The 23,277-nt window shown below is 43.5% G+C and overlaps 1 protein-coding gene across 10 annotated transcripts in view; it reads left to right on the top strand.

The window, feature by feature from the left end:
- Nucleotides 1-2,629: 2,629 nt before the first annotated feature.
- Nucleotides 2,630-23,277, top strand: part of BMAL2 (basic helix-loop-helix ARNT like 2) — a 52,219-nt gene continuing 31,571 nt past the window's right edge. For 3 of the 10 annotated variants that reach the window (XM_084811103.1, XM_084811104.1, XM_084811111.1), the window contains exons 1-5: nt 6,989-7,266; nt 8,635-8,782; nt 10,837-10,875; nt 13,004-13,042; nt 19,048-19,205. In XM_084811103.1, the coding sequence (XP_084667229.1) occupies nt 7,083-7,266; nt 8,635-8,782; nt 10,837-10,875; nt 13,004-13,042; nt 19,048-19,205 (568 nt within the window). In that variant the 5' untranslated portion in view covers nt 6,989-7,082. Of the gene's footprint in view, nt 2,925-6,988; nt 7,267-8,634; nt 8,783-10,836; nt 10,876-12,289; nt 12,334-13,003; nt 13,043-19,047; nt 19,206-23,277 lie in introns of those variants that run through there. The other 7 variants (XM_084811113.1, XM_084811109.1, XM_084811105.1 and 4 more) reach the window with 7 other exon arrangements.

Here is a 23,277-nt window from a genome sequence, read left to right as displayed (position 1 = left end):
CTGTGATCCCGCACCAACCCCTTGTGATCCCTTGTGTTTTGTTGTTGTTCAGTCGTGTCCAACTCTTCGTGACCCCACGGACCATAGCATGCAGCGTGGTTAAAACGCCGCGGGTCGACCGTTTTCCTGTGCCAGCGGGGATCCACCACGGTGTGCGAGGGGTAGGGCGCTCTGCGCCGAATGGGAAAATCTGGGTCAGCGAGCGCCTACACAGGTCGGGGAATGTGGACTAACTGGGTCAGTGGGTGATGAGGAGGAGAGCTTGGCTCGTCGCTGGTTGCGTGTGTGCTGCTTGGGATTAGTCTCCAGAGGCAGGCGCGCCTGGACGCGCTGAAATCCAGGGGACTTGGGCGCGCCTGGGCGTTCTGAAACCCAGGGGATTTAGGCGCGCCTGGGCGCGCTGAAACCCAGGGGATTTAGGCGCGCCTGGACGCGCTGAAATCCAGGGGACTTGGGCGCGCCTGGACGCGCTGAAATCCAGGGGACTTGGGCGCGCCTGGACGCGCTGAAATCCAGGGGACTTGGGCGCGCCTGGACGCGCTGAAATCCAGGGGACTTGGGCGCGCCTGGACGCGCTGAAATCCAGGGGACTTGGGCGCGCCTGGACGCGCTGAAATCCAGGGGACTTGGGCGCGCCTGGGCGCGTTGAAACCCAGGGGATTTGGGCGCGCCTGGGCGCGCTGAAATCCAGGGGACTTGGGCGCGCCTGGACGCGCTGAAATCCAGGGGACTTGGGCGCGCCTGGGCGCGTTGAAACCCAGGGGATTTGGGCGCGCCTGGGCGTTCTGAAACCCAGGGGATTTGGGCGCGCCTGGGCGTTCTGAAACCCAGGGGATTTAGGCGCGCCTGGGCGCGCTGAAATCCAGGGCACTTGGGCGCGCCTGGACGCGCTGAAATCCAGGGGACTTGGGCGCGCCTGGACGCGCTGAAATCCAGGGGACTTGGGCGCGCCTGGACGCGCTGAAATCCAGGGGACTTGGGCGCGCCTGGACGCGCTGAAATCCAGGGGACTTGGGCGCGCCTGGACGCGCTGAGATCCAGGGGACTTGGGCGCGCCTGGACGCGCTGAAATCCAGGGGACTTGGGCGCGCCGGGGCGCGTTGAAACCCAGGGGATTTGGGCGCGCCTGGACGCGCTGAAATCCAGGGGACTTGGGTGCGCCTGGACGCGCTGAAATCCAGGGGACTTGGGCGCGCCTGGGCGCGTTGAAACCCAGGGGATTTGGGCGCGCCTGGGCGTTCTGAAACCCAGGGGATTTGGGCGCGCCTGGGCGCTCTGAAACCCAGGGGATTTAGGCGCGCCTGGACGCGCTGAAATCCAGGGGACTTGGGCGCGCCTGGACGCGCTGAAATCCAGGGGACTTGGGCGCGCCTGGACGCGCTGAAATCCAGGGGACTTGGGCGCGCCTGGACGCGCTGAAATCCAGGGGACTTGGGCGCGCCTGGACGCGCTGAGATCCAGGGGACTTGGGCGCGCATGGACGCGCTGAGATCCAGGGGACTTGGGCGCGCCTGGACGCGCTGAGATCCAGGGGACTTGGGCGCGCCTGGACGCGCTGAGATCCAGGGGACTTGGGCGCGCCTGGGCACGTTGAAACCCAGGGGACTTGGGCGCGCCTGGGCGTTCTGAAACCCAGGGGATTTGGGCACGCCTGGGCGTTCTGAAACCCAGGGGATTTGGGCACGCCTGGACGCGCTGAAATCCAGGGGACTTGGGCGCGCCTGGACGCGCTGAGATCCAGGGGACTTGGGCGCGCCTGGACGCGCTGAAATCCAGGGGACTTGGGCGCGCCTGGGCACGTTGAAACCCAGGGGACTTGGGTACGCCTGGGCGTTCTGAAACCCAGGGGATTTGGGCGCGCCTGGGCGTTCTGAAACCCAGGGGATTTAGGCGCGCCTGGACGCGCTGAAATCCAGGGGACTTGGGCGCGCCTGGACGCGCTGAGATCCAGGGGACTTGGGCGCGCCTGGGCATGTTGAAACCCAGGGGATTTGGGCGCGCCTGGGCGTTCTGAAACCCAGGGGATTTAGGCGCGCCTAAGTCCACGTCGGACGCCGTGAAGGGCGGTTCCGGCAGGCGCGGTGGCCCAGAGAAGTGCCCCCCGCGGGAACGATCTGATCTCCGTCCCTGCTAAAAGGGCGCGCGCGCCTCCTTTCGTGCCAAGACGCCCCGAAGGAAGGGCGGCGGGCTGGGGGGCCAGCAGCAGGCGGGCGCTAGCGAAGCCCGAGACGGCCACCGAGGGGAGAGCCGGTCGATGCCGCTCGCTGAAGCGTTGCTAGGCGGGCGGCAGAAGGGGCGTGTGGGCGGCGGCGGCCGGTGCCTCCGAGCTCGGTGGGGCCGCGGGGCCGTCCTGGGCCGCAGCCAGAACCAGCCAGCATTGCAGGGCGCTGAACTGGGGGGGGCTGGCTGGCTGGCGGGGCCTTGGGTCGCTCCGTTAGCGTTGGGGCTGCGACCCAGAGCGGAGGCGCCGGCCTCCGCTGCCCCGACGTGCCCGAAGCGGGCGCCCGCCAGCCGTGGCGAGCAGCGCGCGCTGGCGGGGCCGGTGCGCCCGCGGGTCGTCGGCGGGGCGGGGCGGGCTGCTCCTCCCCCTCCTCCTCCGCGCGCGCCACTGCCACGCCGAGGCCGAGCTCTCGCGAGAAGCGCGCGGCGGCGGCGGCGGCCGGGAGGCGGCGCCGCCGCCGCCGAGGCACTCCGGGCCGGGCTCGCCGGGCGGCAGGGGCTGGACGCGCGGCCCTCCTCCCCGTCTCCTGGGCCCGCGCCGCGGAGGAGCGCAGCCCGCCTCCCTCCATGCCTCAGGGGCAGGGGGCCGCCGCCGCCGCCGCGACGGAGCGGGCTCGCCATGGCGGAGGCGGCGGCACCCGCGCCAGCGGCGGCGGCCGGCGCTGAGGCGGCCGGCGAGGGGCTGAGGGCGGCCGTCTCGGCAGGTGAGCGGGCGGGCGGGCGAGCCCGGCGGCCTTCCCGCGAGAAGCGGGCCGCGGGCGGGGGCGCCGCGGGGCGCGGCGTTCCCCTCACGGGCGCCAGGCGGGGCGTCGCCGAGGGTCTCCCCGGGGCTGCGGAGCTGTGGAGCGGGGGGCGATTCCCCGCCGCCTTCCGCGGCCCGACGCTCTTGCAGCCAGCCTGTGGCGCTTCGGTGGGGTTCCTCCTTCCAGTTTTCTGAAAGGAGGCTAAAATCCCGGGTAACACTGTTGTTGTTCAGTCGTGTCCGACTCTTCGTGACCCCGTGGACCACAGCACGCCAGGCCTTCCTGTCCTGCGCTCTCTCCCGGAGCGTGCTCAAGTCCGTATTCATTGCATCGGTGATGCTATCCAGCCATCTCATCCTCTGCCGTCCCCTTCTCCTTTTGCCTTCAGTCTTTCCCAGCATCAGGGTCTTTTCCAGGGAGTTTTCTCTTCGCATTAGGTGGCCAAAATATTTGAGCTTCAGCTTCAGTCTCTGTCCTTCCAATGAGCACTCAGGGTTGATTTCCTTTAGGATGGACTGATTTGACCTCCTTGCAGTCCAGGGGACTCGTAAGAGTCTTCTCCAGCACCACAGTTCGAAAGCATCAATTCTTCGGCGCTCAGCCTTCCTTATTTTTTAATGTTGAGTTTCAAACCAGCTTTTGCACTCTCCACTTTCACCCTCAACAAGAGGCTCTTTAGCCTCATTCGCTTTCTGCCATTAGGGTGGTATCGTCTGCGTATCTGAACGCAGATAATAGTTGTTGATAATTCTCCTGGCAATCTTAATTCCGACCTGTGAGTCATCCAACCCGGAGTTTCTCATGATGTACTCTGCATATAAGTACACCAACGCATATGTATAATGAGTTAGAGATCTTATTATACTAAATGGTATATGAGTATTACTAATAACTAAATACGTTTTATATCTTATATGTGACAGACAAAATTATACGTTAAATCATCTTTCTGGTGCCAAGAATGATTTGTACATTATTTAGTTGATTGTACTGTCCTGAAGTTTTGGGATGCATTATAAAGGTTTTGGTAAATGATGTCTAAGTTGATTTTTCTTAATTGTCTATAGCATAGGTACAGTTATAGGTACACTTTTGCTGTTTGATATGATTTGTTGTTCTGTAACCACAACTGCATATTGGGGGTTGGACTTGATGGCCTTGTAGGCTCCTTCCAACCCTACTATTCTATGATTCATCCTTGGTTGATCTATTTTTTAAAAAATCTAGAATATGCTTTTATCTACTATTTTACTGTATCCTTAAAAATCTTTTAAAGTATAGCTTTTACTCCCTTAGCTTTTTTTTGCAATTATGTATGTTCTGAGACAGTGCTTTATGGCATGTTCTGGTAATCCCTAATTTAAAGTATTGTTCATTTTTGTAGATTAGTATCCCTTGCTCTTTAAATCTGTGGTCCACGTGATATATAAAAGGATGTTAAAGGGCACTTCTTTGTTGTCCATTGCTGTAATCTTCATTTAGATGTGATTATGGCTACTTGTGTTCTAGTTTCAGAGAGAATGATGAATCTTCAGTACTGTCACTTCTTTTTTACTTTGTGCTAGAGAAGTTGTGCATGTAAATTCTGTCTTTTGAAAAGTAGGTCAGGTGTCATGTTTGGTTTTGGTCCTGTCTTGCTTTCAGATGGTTATTTTGCTTGCAGAGCTTATAACCGGATTGTATAATTTTATAATTTTGATCTACTATTAAGGAACTTGGGCTGCAATCCGGTGGTATTCCAGGGGCCTTATTTATTTATTTATTATTAAATTTATTAATCGCCCATCTGGCTGGTCACCCAGCCACTCCTTAGGATGTTTGGAATCTCCCCTCTCTGAAGGTGGAGAGGTCCATCCTTGAAAGGGGAGATATGACCTCACAACCTCCCCCCCAACAGCTACAGAGACTTCCACAGCTCTTGCTGTACCAATGTTAGAGCTCCAACGTTGGTAGAGACAAAAAAGGGGTTTTCCATGGGTGTGTCTGGGAAGAATCCATAGGCTTCCCATCCCCCCACCCCAAACAGCCCTGGAATTTGGAAAAACATATTGGTCCTTTAGCTGGCATACATGGTTTCCCTCCCATTTTAGCCAACGGGAAGGAAAGTATAAAAAAGGCAAGATGTGTAGAGGGAGTGCTGGCTGTGGCAACAGAACTTGCTGGCAATCTAGTTTGGACAATGAGAGTAGGGCTTTGGCCCACCACTGACTGTCCTCTGAAATAAGTTACCAACTAGAGGGTTGCAGCAACATTTTCTTTTAAACTGAAACTATAAATTGGGAGTGCATGAATAAATGTACTCTCCAATAGAGGTGGATGCGATGAATTCTTTATTACAGAAAAACAAACATACCCAGGAGGGAACCAATGCTTTTCAACTTGTTCATAAATGATCTGGATTAGGAGTAAGCAGTGAAATGGCCAAGTTTGCGGATGACACCAAATTATTTAGGGTGGTTAAACAAAAAGGGATTGTGAAGCACCCCAAAGGATCTCCAAACTGGGGGAATGGGCATCAAAATGGCAAATGTGCTTCAATTTAGGCAAGTATAAAGTAATGCACATTGGGGTAAAAAATCCCAACTTCAAGTATAAGCTGATGGGATCTGAACCAGCAGTGACTGACTAAGAAAGAGAACTTGGGTTGTGATGGACAGCTCGATGAAAATGTTGACCCAGAGTGCAGCTGCTGTGAAAAAGGCAAATTCCACGTTAGGCATAATTAGGAAAAGACTTGAAAATAAAATTGCCAAAATCATACATCCCTTATAAAAATCTGTGGCACGATCACACTTAGAATATTGTGTACAATTCTGGCCACCATACCTAAAAGGGATGTTGTAGAGTTGAGAAAAGTGCAGAAAGCAGCAACTGAAATTATCAAGGGGCTGGAGCAACTCTCCTGTGAGTAAAGATTAAAACTTCTTGAATTGTTTAGCTTGGAAAAAATGCAAGTAAGATGAGACATAATAGAGGTGCACAAAATTATGCATGGTGTGGAAAAAGTGGATAGGGAGACATTTTTCTTCCTCTCTCATAATACCCAGGGTCATCCTATGAAGCTGATTGGTGGGAGATTCAGGACAGATAAAAGGAAGTTTTTCTCCCAACCCATAAACTATGGAATTCACTTCTACCAGTTGTAGTGATAGCCACTAATTTGGATGGCTTTCAAAGGGGATTGGACAAGTTCTGGAGGATAATGCTATCAATGGCTGCCAGCCCTAATGGCTATGTGCTACCTCCTGTATCAGGGGAAGTATGCCAATATACACCAGTTGCTGGGGAACATGGGCGGGAGGGTGCTGTTGCACTCATGTCCTGCTTGTGGGTTTCCTGTGCGCAGCTGGTTAGCCACTGTGTTAACAGAATGCTGGACTAGATAGAGTCTTGGTCTGATCCAGTATGGATGTTCTTATGAAAACAAGTTATTTACTTGGAGTATTTATGCTAACATCTTCTGTAGTCTGATATCACTTGCTATCGGCTTTGTTATGGCTGAGATACTGGCCCATGAAACTTAAAGGAACAAGGGCAGTAACTAAACAAATTGTTACGTTTTTCTAAAACCTTAAAATGGAGTGAAATGTCTTATATTGGTATTTTTTAAAAATGCCACTATATTCCCTTTCCCAATCTCCACCTCCTGTTCCCTTGGTGCATTAAATCCTGATTTGCACTGCCCCTGTATATGGTTATATTCATACAAATATATTCATATACATTTATCCCCTTGGACAGTTCTTTGGATTTTATTCAATTGGCAGATGTTCTCTGGAATTTTAATGCTTGTTGGTAGAGTAGTCCTAAGTGACTGGGGGGAGGGACTGAAGGGAGGGACAAATTGCCAGTTGCAAAGCCCTGCAGGCTCACTCCAGTCAGAGTAGGAGGTGGAGGGGAGCTTTTTTTATTTAGACCTCTGGCATTGTGTGTGTGTGTTTTATAATTTCCATTAATTGGTTTCAATTTGAGGAAAATTATCTATGCCAGCTAGGGATGTAAAGAGTTTGTTAAATCCGTTCCATCTGTGTTTCATGGACTGTCAGGTGTCTTTCATTCTGTCATCTACTTATTTACAGAAATTGATTTTTTTTCCAGAATGTCATTCTACTTGCACAAATGTGCAAGCGAGAATTAGTGCAAATCCTCCCCAAAGGTGAAAAACCGGTCCACCCAATCCATGTGACTCAGAAAACTCAGGCTGCTGTGGAATCCTCAGGTTGGATTCATAGAAATCCAAACTCATTTGAATCCGTTGAGGATTTTTCTGACATCCCTAATACCAGTTCCAGGCTATGGATGGGTGAGAATTTAGTTTGGTTTGTTTTTTGATAAGAACTTATCAAAGTTCTCAAATTTCTTCATAAAGGAGATGGAAAGAACTCAAGATTTTAAAAAATCGAATGTGGGGAAAGTGAAACTGACAGATTCATCCTTCCCTACTCCAGGTTGGTGTAGTTAATGGGCCCAATCCTAGGGGAATGAGAGGGTTTTAGATCCAGCAGATCCAAGGGTACCCTGAAACACCCTGTTTCAGTGTCTACCACCTGTGGAAACACCACTAGCAGTACTCCTATACCTGCAGAGCTTTCCGTGGTGTACTGGGAGCCAGAAGGTTAGGATTGCTTTGTTAGATGGAAATCCATTTGAACCATTAAAAATGTAAACCTCTTGTAAACTGCATAGAGATATTATTAAATATGGACAGTGGTATATAAATCTATTAAATAAATAATAAATAATTGACACATCCATACTGAAACCTTGTTGTGCACATAAATTGATATTATCCCATTAGTGGAATAGAGAAGTCATATTTAAAGTAATAACTTTATTTATTTCTGAATATTATCTGAATCTTCTTTGGAATGGACCTTGAAAATTAATGGATTACTGGCCATATTGACTGTTGGACAAATTAAAGCCTTCAGGCAAAGTACCACTAGAAAACTATTGAAGCTTGTAGGTAAATTCCCTTAAAATTAGTTGTACCTAGTTAGTCTTGGTCCTTTTTCTGATTTCAAGTTGATTAAGGTTGTTTGAACTCAAATATCCAAAATTATGAGAGCCCGATTATACTGTACTATTTTATAATTTGATTTCTTCAACCAGTTTTGAGGGGACCTATTACAAGATTCTTACCCCCAACTCTCTTGGTTGTTGTTCAAGAATATTTCCAATGTAGCCTGATACCAAGAACTGTAGTACCTGAACAAAATCTGTCATGTGCTGGATCAGCTGCTCATATTTATTTATTATTTATTTATTGCATTTCTATACCACCCCATAAATACAGACATAGATATTGTAATTCTCATTGAGTTGATAATGTGCAAGTTGTACATAGTATGTACAGAAGCAAGCCAAGTGTTTGAGATGATGTAGATTATCATTTCTAGGGAAATATCGTCAGAATATTCCAGACAGTTATTTCCTCTGCAGTCACTGCAAGTTGTGTTGCAGGAATAGTAGTTATGCTAAAAACTATCCATGGCACAGAATAAAGAGACATGTTAATATTTGTAATGGTAGGATTGTGCTTCATTTATATATTTGGTATCAAGCTCATCCAGAGATTTAGGTCAGCAACCTTTGGTATGATTTGACTAATCTAAAAGTAAAATAAATACAATAGAATCTACCTCCTTAAGTACTATTTTCCTATTCACAGATAATCTTCGGATGGAAGGAACCCAGTGTGTTGCCTCTGCAATCTCAAGCCTTATGTCTCCCATAGCCCAGCCTGCCACTGCCAGTTCAATCAATACATTTGTGGTGGAATTTCCAAGAAAACGCAAAGGAAGTGATTCTGATAACCAGTAAGTGAGATAGTTTATGTCTCCATCACTGTAAGAGAACTGGATCCTTGGGAGACATTTGTTTGTCAACATATTGTATGTGCATATTATCATGCACCTAATATATTTATTTTGGAAGGTAAAGTACTTTCATGTGGTTGGAATAATCATCCTTGGATCCGCATGTCGTTTGTGCTGCACTCAGGGCTGATCTTGCTCTTTGTGTTCAGGAAATAGATATCAAATGCATGGCAAGAGGACAAGCAAAGGGCTGATGTGCCTGATCTCGTCTGATCTCGAAAGCTAAGCAGGGTCAGCCCTGGTTAGTACTTGGATGGGAGACCGCCTGGGAATCAGGCTTCCTGCATTGAGCCAAGAGGGTTGGACTCGATGGTCTTGTAGGCCCCTTCCAGCCCTATGATTCTATGAAAGTTCTGATCATATACAGTCAGACTTGCTCCCTTTCCTATTCCTACTCCCACTTTATGTTTGCTCCCAAGACACACTGTATACCTGGAATAGCTTTCTGTGCTTTGCACCTCTTCCAACTAGCTGCTCCTTGTAAACCTCGAACTTTCCTAGATCAACACGCCTTTGCATCTTCTGCTAAGGCAGTCTGTGCTCATTTTTCCTTTGTCAAGTTTTTACCTCTTCCGCTTTCATTCTGTTCATCAATATAATTATGACAACACAGGAAGGCTGAAAACAATACAATCACGAACTAAAAACCAGAGGTTTAATCAGAAAAGATTTTTTAAATGCTTGGGGAAATAAAAAGGCCCTAAATACCTTTTGATTTGGCACCAAGAACACCTGCCTAGGCAAAGCATATCTAAAGGGTATAACTCCAAAGGGGTAAGTTTTTCCACAAAAAGCAAGGGTTTTTTTTCTTATAAAGCCATCAAACCTTTATGAAAGTATCTGTCCATTTCCTAGTATTTTCCATACAGTATAGATCTATTTCTGAACCACTTTCTTGCCTTTGGACTCTTCAAAACACTTCTCGTAATATATCTCTTAATAATATTGCAAATTGATAGCACCCTTTCGATTATATTATTGGTACATCAAAGCCATACAGTTTGGGGGAACTGGAAGGTGGTGTTGATGGCTGTATCATAGTTGTAGAGCTCCATCATCTGGAAGCATCAAAGAATGAACATCTTCTAGAAGCTTTTGACAACTTTCCTGTTTGAATGTTGTTGTTTGGTGTCAGGGATATTTACTTGGGATTCACCAAGGATATTATCCTAATAGTGGAACAGAGAAATCATATTTAAATATTAAGATTAAGATAAAATAATCTTCTTTGGAATGAATGTACTTTGAACATTAAGTTATTACTGGCTATATTGACTGTTGGACAAGTTAAAGCATTCAGGCTTTTTAGTGTACTGTATTACAAGAATTTATGACAGGTTACAACTTGTTTTAAATTGCAAGATGTGTAAAAGCAATTAAAAACAAGTTATATGTCTGACATACCTGATAAGGAAGAATGTGTATTAGTTGTGGCATTTTACTTTTGTCTGAGGGTATGTCTTATTCTGATATGAGAGAGAGAGGGAGAATTCGGTGTTAAGTTTTGCTTTAGTTAGATTTTAATGCGTATTCAGCATTCAAGATTGGTCAGGGAGAAGGTTTCAATTATCATTTTGCCATCGTTAAAAGAATGAAAATGGGCATTTAGGATATTATGATATGGTCAAAATCAGGCTCTAAGGAATTCAGTATAGGATATAATGTTGACCACAGCATAGAGCATGCGTCTGGTCAGATACTCCAGGCTTTTGCAGCATAATCTCCAGTATCTCCTTCATCATGATAGTGGCAAAAAAATAAGAGTCTTGGAATTCCATCACTAGAATGCCACCATCTGCTAATAAACTCTGTAATTGTTGTTCAGGATATAGAGAAAGGATGTTATTCTCGTTTGGCATTCCTCTGTGTTTTCATGTTCCTAGTCTCTGTTGTAGGAATAGTAGGATAAAGTCAGCAAGATTTATTTTCCATTATACTGACTTTTCGTTCTTGATTTGGATGTCTTCTGATTAGTTTAAATTCTTTTTCTTTAGGTATGCATGTGACATTGATGTTGATGATCTCCAGAGCAGGTATAATGCTTTACAAAAAATCTCAAATCAATAGATTTGAGTACCATTTTTAGAAGGGGGGATTACATATGTATCTGTTTAGTTAGTTGTGTTTGTACACATGCAAATCACTAAGGAACATCACTGACTTGAAGGATTAAATCTAGAGCTTTCCAGAAAAGTCTTGTAGTTATTAGGCAAAACAGTGTTTCTCCATTAAATCCAAAGTAAATATTCTTGTTTAGGTAATAGTGTTATTGAGAACTGAATATATTACAGGGCTCAGATACACAGATGGCATAAAATCCAAGAAGGATCTTGGAATTGCTGTAGATCACAAGCTGAATATGAGCCAACAATGTGATGTGGCTTCAAAAAAGGCAAATGCTCTTTTGGGCTGCATTCATAGAAGCATAGCTTCCAAATCCTGTGAAGTACTATTTCCCCTCTACTCAGCACTGGTTAGGCCTCATCTTGAGTACTGTGTCCTGTTCTGGGCACCACACTTTAAGAAGGATGCAGACAAGTTGGAGAGGGTTCAGAGGAGGGCAACAGAGATGATCAGGGGACTGGCAACAAAGCCCTATGAAGAGAGACTGAAAGAACTGGGCATGTTTAGCCTTGAGAAGAGAAGACTGAGGGGAGATAGGACAGCGCTGTTCAAGTACTTGAAAGGCTGTCACAGAGAGGAAGGCCAGGATCTCTTCTGGATCATCCCAGAGTGCAGGACACGGAATAATGGGCTCAAGTTACAGGAAGCCAGATAACAGCTGAACATCAGGAAAAACATTCTGACTCTTAGAGCATTACGACAATGGAACCAATTACTTAGGAAGGTGGTGGGCTCTCCCACCCTGGAGGCATTCAAGATGAGGCGGGACAGCCATCTGTCAGGGATGCTTTGACTCAGATTCCTGCATTGAGCAGGGGGTTGGAATCGACGGTCTTATAGGCCCCTTCCAACCCTACTATTCTATGATTCTATGAAAATAGTACAAGGTTGTTCACGTGGGGTCAGTGGATGATCCTGGCAAGAGATAGGAATGGTATCTCCTCCTCTAGTTGGCTTATTTCAAATAAACTATAATTAACATTATCCACAGTTTGTTAGTTCAGACAACACAACAAGCTGTGGTTAAGGAAAATGGAAGCAAAAGCTTCCAAAGTCCTCCTCTTGGCTGTGCCACAGGAGTAAAGGAAGGGTGCTTGAGCCCAAGGCTTGCTTCCATCACCTAAACTATGGCTTGAATGTGGCCAATGTCTGGTAAAAGGGTCATGGATTTAATTTAAGATTATAAAGTGTGGGCGTTCATATGGTCATACTGAACTTCATTTTCATTGTATGCCAAGTTCAGGCTATTTAAAACAACAACATACACTACCTATAATTGAAACTTTTAAAAAATCCAATTAACGCCCTTTTTCTTTTAGCCTAGCAATCTGTTTTTATCCACTGTGAATACTCACTGCCCCCTAGAGGTATTTGCATATCATTATTTTTCTCCATCTCTAGTTATTAATCTCAGAGGCGCTCTTTGTATTCTCTTGATGTTTGGATAATAAAAAGTACATTTCAGTGTGTTGTATCTTGTTCACTTTGTGCCTTTTCTAATAAGTACTAATAAATATATATTATAGTGGAGGATTAGCTTGAATAATGAGATGATTTCCCTCTGCCCCAGGGTGCTTTACAACTGAATAAGATAATTTAAAAAAATCTATAGTAGGGCTTTTCTTGTGAAACTGTCTGGCTTGCTTTAGTTGCTTTATTTGAGGAACAGTTCTTAAATAATTCTGATATTGGGCAGAGGCTTGTGCAATGCTGTCCTAGTTCACATGCAATGATAATCCATAATTTTTTTAAGTTCTGTGTTACTGGAAATGAGGCAGCATGCTGTTGCACACTAGCTGATTACTCCCACTTTAAGCAGGAGGGGCTAAACAAACCACATTCGTGGTTTTGTTAGTGTTAGGTGCGATCCGGGAACTCTGGCTTGTATCTCTCCTGACAAGCCAGAGAAAGAACCCTGATGTTTATGTAATGTTAACCAAACCATGAACCGAACCCTTAAGCAGTATCATATTTTGCCATCTAAATGTTTGAGTATCATTTTGCATTTTATTTAATTTTAATACTTCTTTTCCCTAGGAGTGAAGATGAAGAACATATAAAAATTAAATATTTCAGGTACTGCAAGTTAGAAAAATATAGTTTTCTTGAAAAGAAGTACATTTGAATTTAATGTTAGGCTTTAACATTTGTGTCTGCATATCTGCCAGCAACATGAGCATGTCATAGGGCATGATCCAAGCAGGATTATGTACATTTTAAGTGCCATTGATTTCAGATGTAGAGTTAAGCATGCACTTTACCTGTTTCTTACTAAAATCAGGCTTAAAAGTATTTAACTTTGGCTGGATTATGCTCATTGTTGATATGATGCTCTGTATCTCATAGCATTTATTGCTGTTGCAGCATTGTGTAGGAAGAGATTTTTACAGCTCCTACACATTTCTAGCAGCTTAACAGCTCAGTTCTATAGATTTGTGCACAGAATGAAGTCCGACAGAGCATATGGAGCTTATTCCCAAGAAGTGGGAGCTCAATTTAGATTGGACAATCCATATTTTATGGATTTTTAATTTTTATATTTCTGATTTTGGGTTAGTAATTTTCAAATCTCTTGAATTAGCTTTAAAGGATCTTCTCATGCTGTTGTGTAGTAGATTGTAGCTTACTGTAATCAGTACTTGCTTACTCACCTGTCATTAAATGAAACACTATTAAATAGCACAGTATCAATTCCCTTCCCAGCCAGCATCTTAAGGTAATTCCAGTCTTGTAATCAAAGCTCTTGTATGTTCACAAATTGTCCAGTACACAGTTCTCACAAATATTTCTGTATGCATTTTAAAGTACAGTCACCTAGTTGTGATACTCTAGGCAGGAATGGTGAAAAGGAAATCTGAATAGTGTTTATTTAGAGGCTGAGAGACCATGAGAAAGACTTCAGAAGATACTTATGCATATCAAGATTTTCTCCATAAAAATAAGGGCTATTCTTATTTAGAACAACAACAGTTTTTTTAAAATGAGCAAATTGGCATGTTTTTCAGTTCTGTGTTACTGCTAGCATGAGGAGTTCTAGATCTGCAGGTTATTTTTGGGCTCGCTGTTTGTGCTTACAGTATTAGGCTGTAATTTTAAGCACACTTATTAGAACATATGCTTCTTTGAAGACTTGTGATGAAATCTGCTTAAGATCGGGCTGCACACCTGATGACCAGTGACATTTGATATACCAACCTTAATAATATTTAAAGATGATTTGCTGCATATGCCTGTGTAATTAAGATTATTTGTGGAGCTTGTGGCTGTAGCTTGATAAGTTTAATTGAGCTTTTTTTCTAAGAGGCTCATGTCTTGCCATTGGAACTTCAACCTGAACCCCCCATGAGCTGTCACAGTAGGAAATGGAAATGTATCTGATCTGCCTACAGTGGAATGATTGACCAAATATTTTTAACAAATATAGCAATAAAGATAACTTTTATAAAATCATTATGCAGTGTAATAATTTTGTTGTTGTTCAGTTGTTAAGTCGTGTCTGACTCTTCGTCACCCCATGGACCATAGCACGCCAGGCCTTCCTGTCCTCCGCTCTCTCCCGGAGTGTGCTCAGGTTCATATTCATTGCATCAGTGATGCTATCTAGCCATCTCATCCTCTGCCATCCCCTTCTCCTTTTGCCTTCAATCTTTCCCAGCATCAGGGTCTTTTCCAGTGACTTTTCTCTTCACATTAGTCACTGGAAAAGACCCTGATGCTTGGAAAGATTGAAGGCAAAAGGAGAAGGGGACGGCAGAGGATGAGATGGTTAGATAGCATCACTGATGCAATGAATATGAACTTGAGCACACTCCGGGAGAGAGCGGAGGACAGGAAGGCCTGGCGTGCTATCATCCATGGGGTCACGGAGAGTTGGACACGACTTAACGACTGAACAACAACAACTTATATACAGATTATTTAATAACCTAATTATTATTTAAGATTAGTATGTATGATTTTTTTTTTTAAATCTTGAATTTTATTCACCCTGATTGTTGCCATTTGCCAACAACAGACTTTTTCTGGAATTCTCTTGCTTTCTCCATGATCCAGCGAATGTTGGCGATTTGATCTCTAGTTCCTCTGCCTCTTCGAAACCCAGCTTGTACTTCCGGTAGTTCTCGGTTCACATACTGCTGAAGCCTAGCTTGTAGGATTTTGAGCATCACCTTGCTGGCATGTGAAATGAGCGCAATTGTGCGGTAGTTTGAACACTCTTTGGCGTTGCCCTTCTTTGGAATTGGAATGTAAACTGACCTTTTCCAGTCTTGTGGCCACTGTTGAGTGTTCCAGATTTGTTGGCATATTGATTGCAGCACTTTAACAGCATCATCTTTTAGGATTTTAAATAGCTCAGCTGGAATACTGTCATCTCCGCTAGCTTTGATGTTAATAATGCTTCCTAAGGCCCACTTGACCTCACTCTCGAGGATGTCCGGCTCAAGTTCAGTGACCGCACTATCATGGCTATCAGGGACATTCAGATCTTTCCTGTATAGTTCTTCTGTGTATTCTTTCCACCTCTTCTTAATCTCATCTGCTTCTCTTAGGTCCCTGCCTTCTTTGTCCTTTATCATGCCTGTCTTTGCACAAAACGTTCCCTTGATATCTCCGATTTTCTTGAAAAGATCTCTAGTCTTTCCCATTCTATTGTTTTCCTCGATTTCTTTGCATTGTTCATTTAAGAAGGCCTTCTTGTCTCTCCTTGCTATTCTCTGGAACTCTGCATTCAGTCGGATATATCTTCCCCTTTCTCCCTTGCTTTTCGCTTCCCTTCTTTCCTCTGCTACTTGTAAAGCATCCTCAGACAGCCACTTCTTTGCTTTCTTGCATTTCTTTTTCTTTGGGATGGATTTAGTTGCTGCCTCCTGAACAATGTTATGGACCTCTGTCCATAGTTCCTCAGGCACTCTGTCTATCGGGTCTAATCCCTTAAATCTATTTGTCACCTCCACTGTATATTCATAAGGGATATGATTTAGGTCATACCTGAATAGTTTAGTGATTTTCCCTAAGTTCTTCAATTTCAGCCGAAATTTTGCAACAAGCAGCTCATGATCTGAGCCACAGTCAGCTCCTGGTCTTGTTTTTACTGATTGTATAGAGCTTCTCCATCTTTGGCTGCAAAGGACATAATCAGTCTGATTTCGATATTGACCATCTGGTGATGTCCATGTGTAGAGTCGTCTCTTGTGCTGTTGGAAAAGCGTGTTTGCTATGATCAGCGTGTTCTCTTGGCAAAACTCTATTAGCTTTTTTCCTGCTTCATTGTGTACACCAAGGCCATGCTTGTCTGTTATCCCGGTTATTTCTTGACTTCCTACTTTAGCATTCCAGTCCCCTATGATGAAGAGGACATCTTTTTTTGGTGTTAGTTCTAGAAGGTGTTGTAGGTCTTCATAGAACCGATCAACCTCAGCTTCTTCGGCCTCAGTGGTTGGGGCATAGACTTGAATTACTGTGATGTTGAATGGTTTGCCTTGGATTCGTACTGAGATCATTCTATCGTTTTTGAGATTGTACCCCAGTACTGCTTTTCCCACCCTTTTATTGACTATGAGTGCTACTCCATTTCTTCTAAGGGATTCTTGCCCACAGTAGTAGATATAATGGTCACCTGAATTAAATTCTCCCATGCTTGTCTATTTTAGTTCGCTGATTCCCAAGATGTCAATGTTCAGTCTTGCCATCTCATGTTTGACCACCTCCAGCTTACCTTGATTCATTGATCTTACATTCCAGGTTCCGAAACAGTATTGTTCTTTACAGCATCGGATATTCTTTTCCCCACCAGACACATCCACAGCTGAGTGTCCTTTTGGCTTTGGCCCAGCTGCTTCACTCTTTCTGGCGCTACTTGGAAACTCCCTCTGCTCTTCCCCAGTAGTATATTGGACACCTTCCGACCTGAGGGGCTCATCTTCCGGCGTCATCTCTTTTAGCCTTGTGATACGTTCCATGGGGTTTTCTTGACAAGAATACTGGAGTGGGTTGCCATTTCCTTCTCCAGTGGACCACATTTTGTCAGAACTCCCCGCCATGACCTGTCCGTCTTGGGTGGCCCTGCACGGTGTAGCTTATGGCTTCACTGAGTTACGCAAGCCCCTTCGCCACAACAAGGCAGTGATCCATGAAAGGGGAATGTTATAATACACAAGTAAAAATTAAGAGAATGTAGAGCACCACTTCAAGCATGTGTTGGAAGAGCCATGCTATGAATTTAATGTTCTTTTATATCTGGTGAGAGTTTAAAGGGATACTACAAGAATATTAGGGGGTTTAGAGCAGCCTCCCCCAACCTGGTGCCCTCCAGATGTTTTGACTACAAATCATCAGCCATGATGGCTGGGGCTGATGGGAATTGAAGTCCAAAACATCTGGAGGATACCAGGCTGGGAAAAGCTGGTTTAGAGATTATTAAAGAAATCACAGAAAATGTCTTAGAATTCACTACAGAGGTTGTATTGTTGAATTATTTAAATAACTGTGTCAAAAAAAGATAATAGAACAGTGGTGAGTAACTTGGTAGCAAGGGCAAGAATGCTACTTGGAAAATTAAAATAAAATGGAAAAGTGATTAAAATTCAGTAGTAGATGATCTGTTTAGGAGAATCTGGAATATAATGTATATGTTAATTAACGTTATTAAATACTGCATGATAAACCAGGGGTTCCCAATACTTTAAGGCCCATGGGCACATTTGAATTTTTGAGAGAATGCCACGGACACTGCTCCCTCATTGCTCTGCTCCCCCTGCATCTCCTCACACATACAACAAAAGAGAGAGAGTGCGTGCACTTCGCTTTTCCATGGGGCCTACATGAAAGTCCAAACCTTTTCAATTTGCATGATTTTTACACAGGGTTCCCCCAAACCCATAATCAAATAAAAGCTTACATTGGTCTCTATTGACTGCACAGTAAAAATCACAGATCCAGTGTTGCCAGCACAGAAAAAACATGGATTCAAAATCCTCATAATTTTTACATGAGACTCTTAACAAAATCACTGTTGAATCACAGAACACATCTATGGATATAGAGGTGACCACAGATTTACTGGTGGTTTTAAGCACAACCTATGTAAAAATCCTGATGATCCATAAAGATCCATGCCTCAGGTCCAGGTTTTGTGTACTGATTTTTACTGTGTAAGCTTTAATTTAATGTTGGGTGTGTGTGTTAAAAATTTCAGTGGTTATCTAGATGCCATGAAAAAGCAATGTGTGTGTGTGCATGGGGACTGCAAGCAAGTTGGGTCTAGCCCCCAATTCTCCCAACTTTCTCTTCCTCCAACACCCTCGCCCAGCAATGGGTTCCTTCTTCTTTTGCTATTTTTACTGGTGGCTGGATACTCTGTGAAGCACCAGCCAAGGTAATAGTAAATAAAACCAGCTCTGAAGGATCAGGAAGCAGAGAGCTTCACAGGCACCATGGGAGGATTCTACAGGTAGTATGGTGCTCCATGTTTGGGACAGCAGTGATAAATGGTAAAGCAATTATTTATTCACTGATGGTTGGAAAAATGTGTTATATATTGGAATAGGAATAACATGCATGAAAATGTAGGTCCATAAATATCAATGTTCTAAAGCTGACTTATTATACAGTCGATCTCTTTTTGTTCAATTTTAAAGCTAGACATACCTTTAGAATAGATGTACTTCTTTGCTTCGCAATGTTGTGTTTAGAGTATAGGCATCAACCAAGGAAATCATGCACAAAGACTTCAAGTAAAGATAAAGGCAACTAAAGTTGAAGCTGTTTAGAAGAAATAAATTAGATTTTACAAAATCTAAAATACATTTATGGAAAGGTTTTGAATGCTTGTCTTATTTGCAATTATTGAGAAAGTTGCTACTGTGTGATTTGTATCAGGATTTTTTGAGTTTTAGCTTGGCAAAGTTTTTCCATTGTTTCATATCGATGTTTGACAATTACATGTTTCACAAATAATTTTTAAAGCCAAAGTTCTTCAGCTGTATTTCTTATGTATAAATCAATACACTACATTTCAGAAACTGATGATACAGCAGAAAGGCACATCTAATGGAAAGATGTATCTTTTGCATTTTTCTTAGGGAGGCTCATAGCCAAACAGAGAAACGAAGAAGAGACAAAATGAATAACCTGATAGAAGAATTATCTGCTATGATACCTCAGTGCAATCCTGTAGCACGTAAACTGGATAAACTTACAGTATTAAGAATGGCTGTTCAGCACTTAAAGTCATTGAAAGGTGAGTAAAAATTATTGATATGAATGAATGTTTTTAGTAGGAATTAAAAACATTGCCTTTCAGCAGCTACACCAGTGCAGAGTGGCTTGCTCAGATGTAAATACTGCAGCATCCTATGTGGCAGATGGGGTGCACTACTAATGTTGATTGCAGTGCCACTTGAACAGGCTCGCTCTCTCACGCAAGTGAAGTGTTATGACAAATTCTAATGTTGCACTGACAAAGCAATCCTTACTTTTTATTTATTGGGGAAGCTACGCATTGGATTGTGATGTTATATTTTGAAGAGCTTTTAGATAGCATCACTACATTTGGCTGTTCAAGTAATGCATGGGAAGGTGTTTGTTTCTGGCAAACAACCTTCAAGATGTTCTGCACCATCTTTTTTCCAGTGGTACTAGTGGGAGTATGACTATGTCTTCAGTGATAAGCAAGCATTTGTATCCATGGGATTTGCTAGCTTATTGAAACTCTTATCTGTGCTATTATTCAGCACTTTCTGTCTCATGGGACATTCAAAATCAATATATACAATTAGGTCATGCAATAAGAGGCTGCAGCATATCCACAGCCCGCAACAGGAGTGCTCCTGGAATAGGACTCCTGCAGCTCTGTTCAGGCCTCGGGGTGGGGTGGGGGGAGATTTTCAGGAGGGGGAATGAGGAAAAGGGCATGTTCTGCCTGAGACCTTGGACTGCTGTTGCTCGTCTGAAAAGACAATACTAGGCTACATGGACAATCGTCTGATCTGGTATAAGGCAGCTTCTTATGTTCCTATAGTGTTAATTTATAGTATTTGGGGGCAAGGGAGGTTCTTGAAAGTGGATATGGTGTCCTTTTCACTTCTTCCGGAAACATTCCTGTATAGTGCAGGAAGGGGAGGGTTTTTTCTTTTTTACTTTGCAGCACACATCCCCCAAACCCTATTCCTGCCACTTCCAGGCATCTTACTATGAGCTGTTAGGGGCCTGGTCAGGCTAATCTCCATTTCTTCCCATCCTTCCAGTTTCCCTTTTTTCTCCTTCAGTCACCACCTCAATGTTCTGTACATCCTGAAACCTTGCAAGTATCAGCCCAGGCCATCTGGAGTGGAGCCTTAGAAATATGTATTTCTTTTTAATTAACAAACTTACAAACTTCTGCATACCTAGGGAGTCCTTTGATTATGTGGAAACAAACTCCTACCTTATTTTTGGTAGTCCCCATTGTGCTTCCAAAGTGATAGGTGCTCAACTATCTAAGAGAAAATTGTATATTAAATCATACACAGTCAGTCTTTGCTCCTTAGTAGTACAGCCACACATAGGTGTCTCATGGTCAGATTACTTGTCAATTACATTTTTTAGCTTGGGTTCATGAATTTTTTTTGTGCACAAATCACTTGCCAGGTATCCTTGCATCTGACTTCCTCATCATTCTCTCTCTCTCTCTCTCTCTCTCTCTCTCTCTCTCTCTCCATATATATATATATATATATATATATATACACACACACACACACACACACACACTCATTATATATTCACAGTCCCAAGTACTACAGAGTGTGTACTGTTACAGTTTATCACTTGCTGCTGATCGAATCTGGTTTTATAGTATGTTTTTGTGATTTTAATGTGTCATTGTCAAATTATGTTAGCTGCCTCGAGACTAAGAAGCAGGATAAAAATATGTGTATAATTATACTGAGAACCTTTTGGAAGAACTTTGCGTGGTTAATTAATCTTCAGCACTTAACTCCATCTGTGCTTATATCCCTTAGTTCTATTACTGTTTTCTATAAGAATCTTTCCCTTTCTCCCCATTTCCTCCTACTTCAGTTGAAGAAAATGTTATGGCAAATACACCATTCTTAATGATTAATTTAGAGAGTACTTAAAACGTCTTCACAGGCTTTACAGATGTGTATTTTTTCATTCTCACATATCTAAACACCTGAAATTGGTATTTTGATATATATCTGGCTTTTCTCACTGATTCCTAGGCTTTTGTAAATATTTTCTCCTTTCACATAAGGAATTAGAAACATTTTATGCTTCCGTTAAATTGTGTTCATGTGGAACTCGTAACATGATACTTCTGAAGTATCCTGAGTGGTAATATTTTTCTGATGTGCTTATGCTTAGCAGAAGTTCTGCATGACCTATTACAGTGCCTTTTACAAACTATGATGATAGGAGTTTTATTGTGCATTGTGCTTTACAGCTCTTATTTCTTTGATCCTTGTAATACTTTCATAGAATTGCTTAGACCGAGAAATAGTAACACATAAGGACACCTAGGAAGTGGGGATTTGAATATGGGTGTTTCACGTTCAAAGTCAACACAGTATCAATCAACTGCAGCATATGTGTTTGTTTACATTTACATATTTGCAATAATGAATTAAGCAGTGTGTTGAAACTGTGTTGGTGAAGTGATCCATACCTGTTGTATGCTCCTGGTTTAATATTGACATGTATTCCAAGAATGCAGGAAGGCACCAGATTTAGACATAGTGCCATTTCTTAATAGGAACAGACTTGAAGGTTCTTCTGTCATACAGTCAAGACTTTTCCCCCTTTTAGTTCTTGGGAGAACAAGAAGGACCTGCAAGAAAATGGTTCTGTCTACTCTTGACTCCTAATGGGAATGCTCCTGTTCAATATGTCAACCAGCAAGCTATGTTGTCCTCCAGTAGGACATACCATTACCTGTCCTCTGTTATCCATTTTTATTTTTGAAATGACAGTCAGCATGCTGTGTCTTTTGACCACGCTCAGTCCTCATAGGGTTGTTTTTGTTATTTTTAATAGTTTTGTATGTCAGCAAACCTTGGGGTTTTCCGAGCATGCTGATACATACCTTCCTTTTGTTTCTCACCGGCTATAGTCCTGTTGGCACCCACCAGCTCAGTTCACTGTTAAAGGAATTATTGCTCCTCTGCTATTTCTCTCTTCCAGGGTGCTGATTCTACTTGTTTCCTTTTTTCATGTGGGCTCAGTCATAAAAGTGCCCTGTTGGCTACTGATTTTTATAATCCACTTCAAGTTAAGAGAGATCCTGTACTGCAGGGTGAGGAAACAGAAGTGATGTTTTATTGGACATGCTTAGATAAGACTGGTGCTGAACACAGTTACAAACATGTATATTTGCAAAGTAGACATTTGGGCAATTTTCACATGTGACAGTGTACATGTGTGTTTTCTTACACTCACATAGAACAAATGTCATGTGAAGCATCCCTGGGTAATCTGCATGCTGCAGTGCAGCAGGATGTATTATCATTGAATAATAAACTGCATATTTCAGGAACAATACAGTATTATATTTGTGAATCCTGTCATCTTTTGTTGTACTTGTGAAAATGATTAGCCATTAGTTTTTAAAATCATGTCATGGTCAGTTTCATGTCTTTCTAGGTTTTAAAATTGGCAATGACTTATTAGATAGAACCACAAAATGTACAGTAACTACGTGACTTACAGTGCAATCCTATGTATCTCTAATCAGAAATAAGCCCCATTGTGTCCTAGGTTACTCCTGGGAGGATGTGTTTAGGACCAGTGTGGTGTAGTAGTTAGAGTGTTGGACTGGGACTTGGGAGAGCTGGGTTCAAATCCCTACTCGGCCATGAAGCTCACTGGGTGTCTTTGGGCCAGTCAGTAACTCCTAACCTAACCTACTTCACAGGGTTGTTGTGAGAATATGATGGAGAGGAGAAGGACCATGTAAGCCACCTTGGGTTCCTTGCAAGAGGAAAAAAGGCAAGATATAAATGTAATAATAAATAAAAATAAATACAATTGCAGCCTTAATTACTTAGTAATATTTATTTATTAAATTTATTAATCGCCCATCTGGCCAGTCACCCAGCCAGTCTGGGCGATGTACAACAATAAAAACAGTTTATACAATAAAATTCAACATTAAAAACATCACATTTCTAAAATTACCCTAGCCCACCCCAAATGCCTGCCTGAACAACTGTGTTTTTAATGCATGGCAGAAGCTCATTAAAGAGGGAGCATGGCGGAGTTCCCTAGGGAGGGAGTTCCACAGAGTGGGGGCCACCACAGAGAAGGCCCTCTCC

This window comes from Heloderma suspectum, chromosome 7 (genome assembly GCF_057233095.1).
Source record: "Heloderma suspectum isolate Gila_16-S chromosome 7, 16-S_ref, whole genome shotgun sequence".
NCBI classification, from domain to species: Eukaryota; Metazoa; Chordata; class Lepidosauria; order Squamata; family Helodermatidae; genus Heloderma; species Heloderma suspectum.
This window is presented reverse-complemented; position numbering and strand designations above follow the sequence as displayed.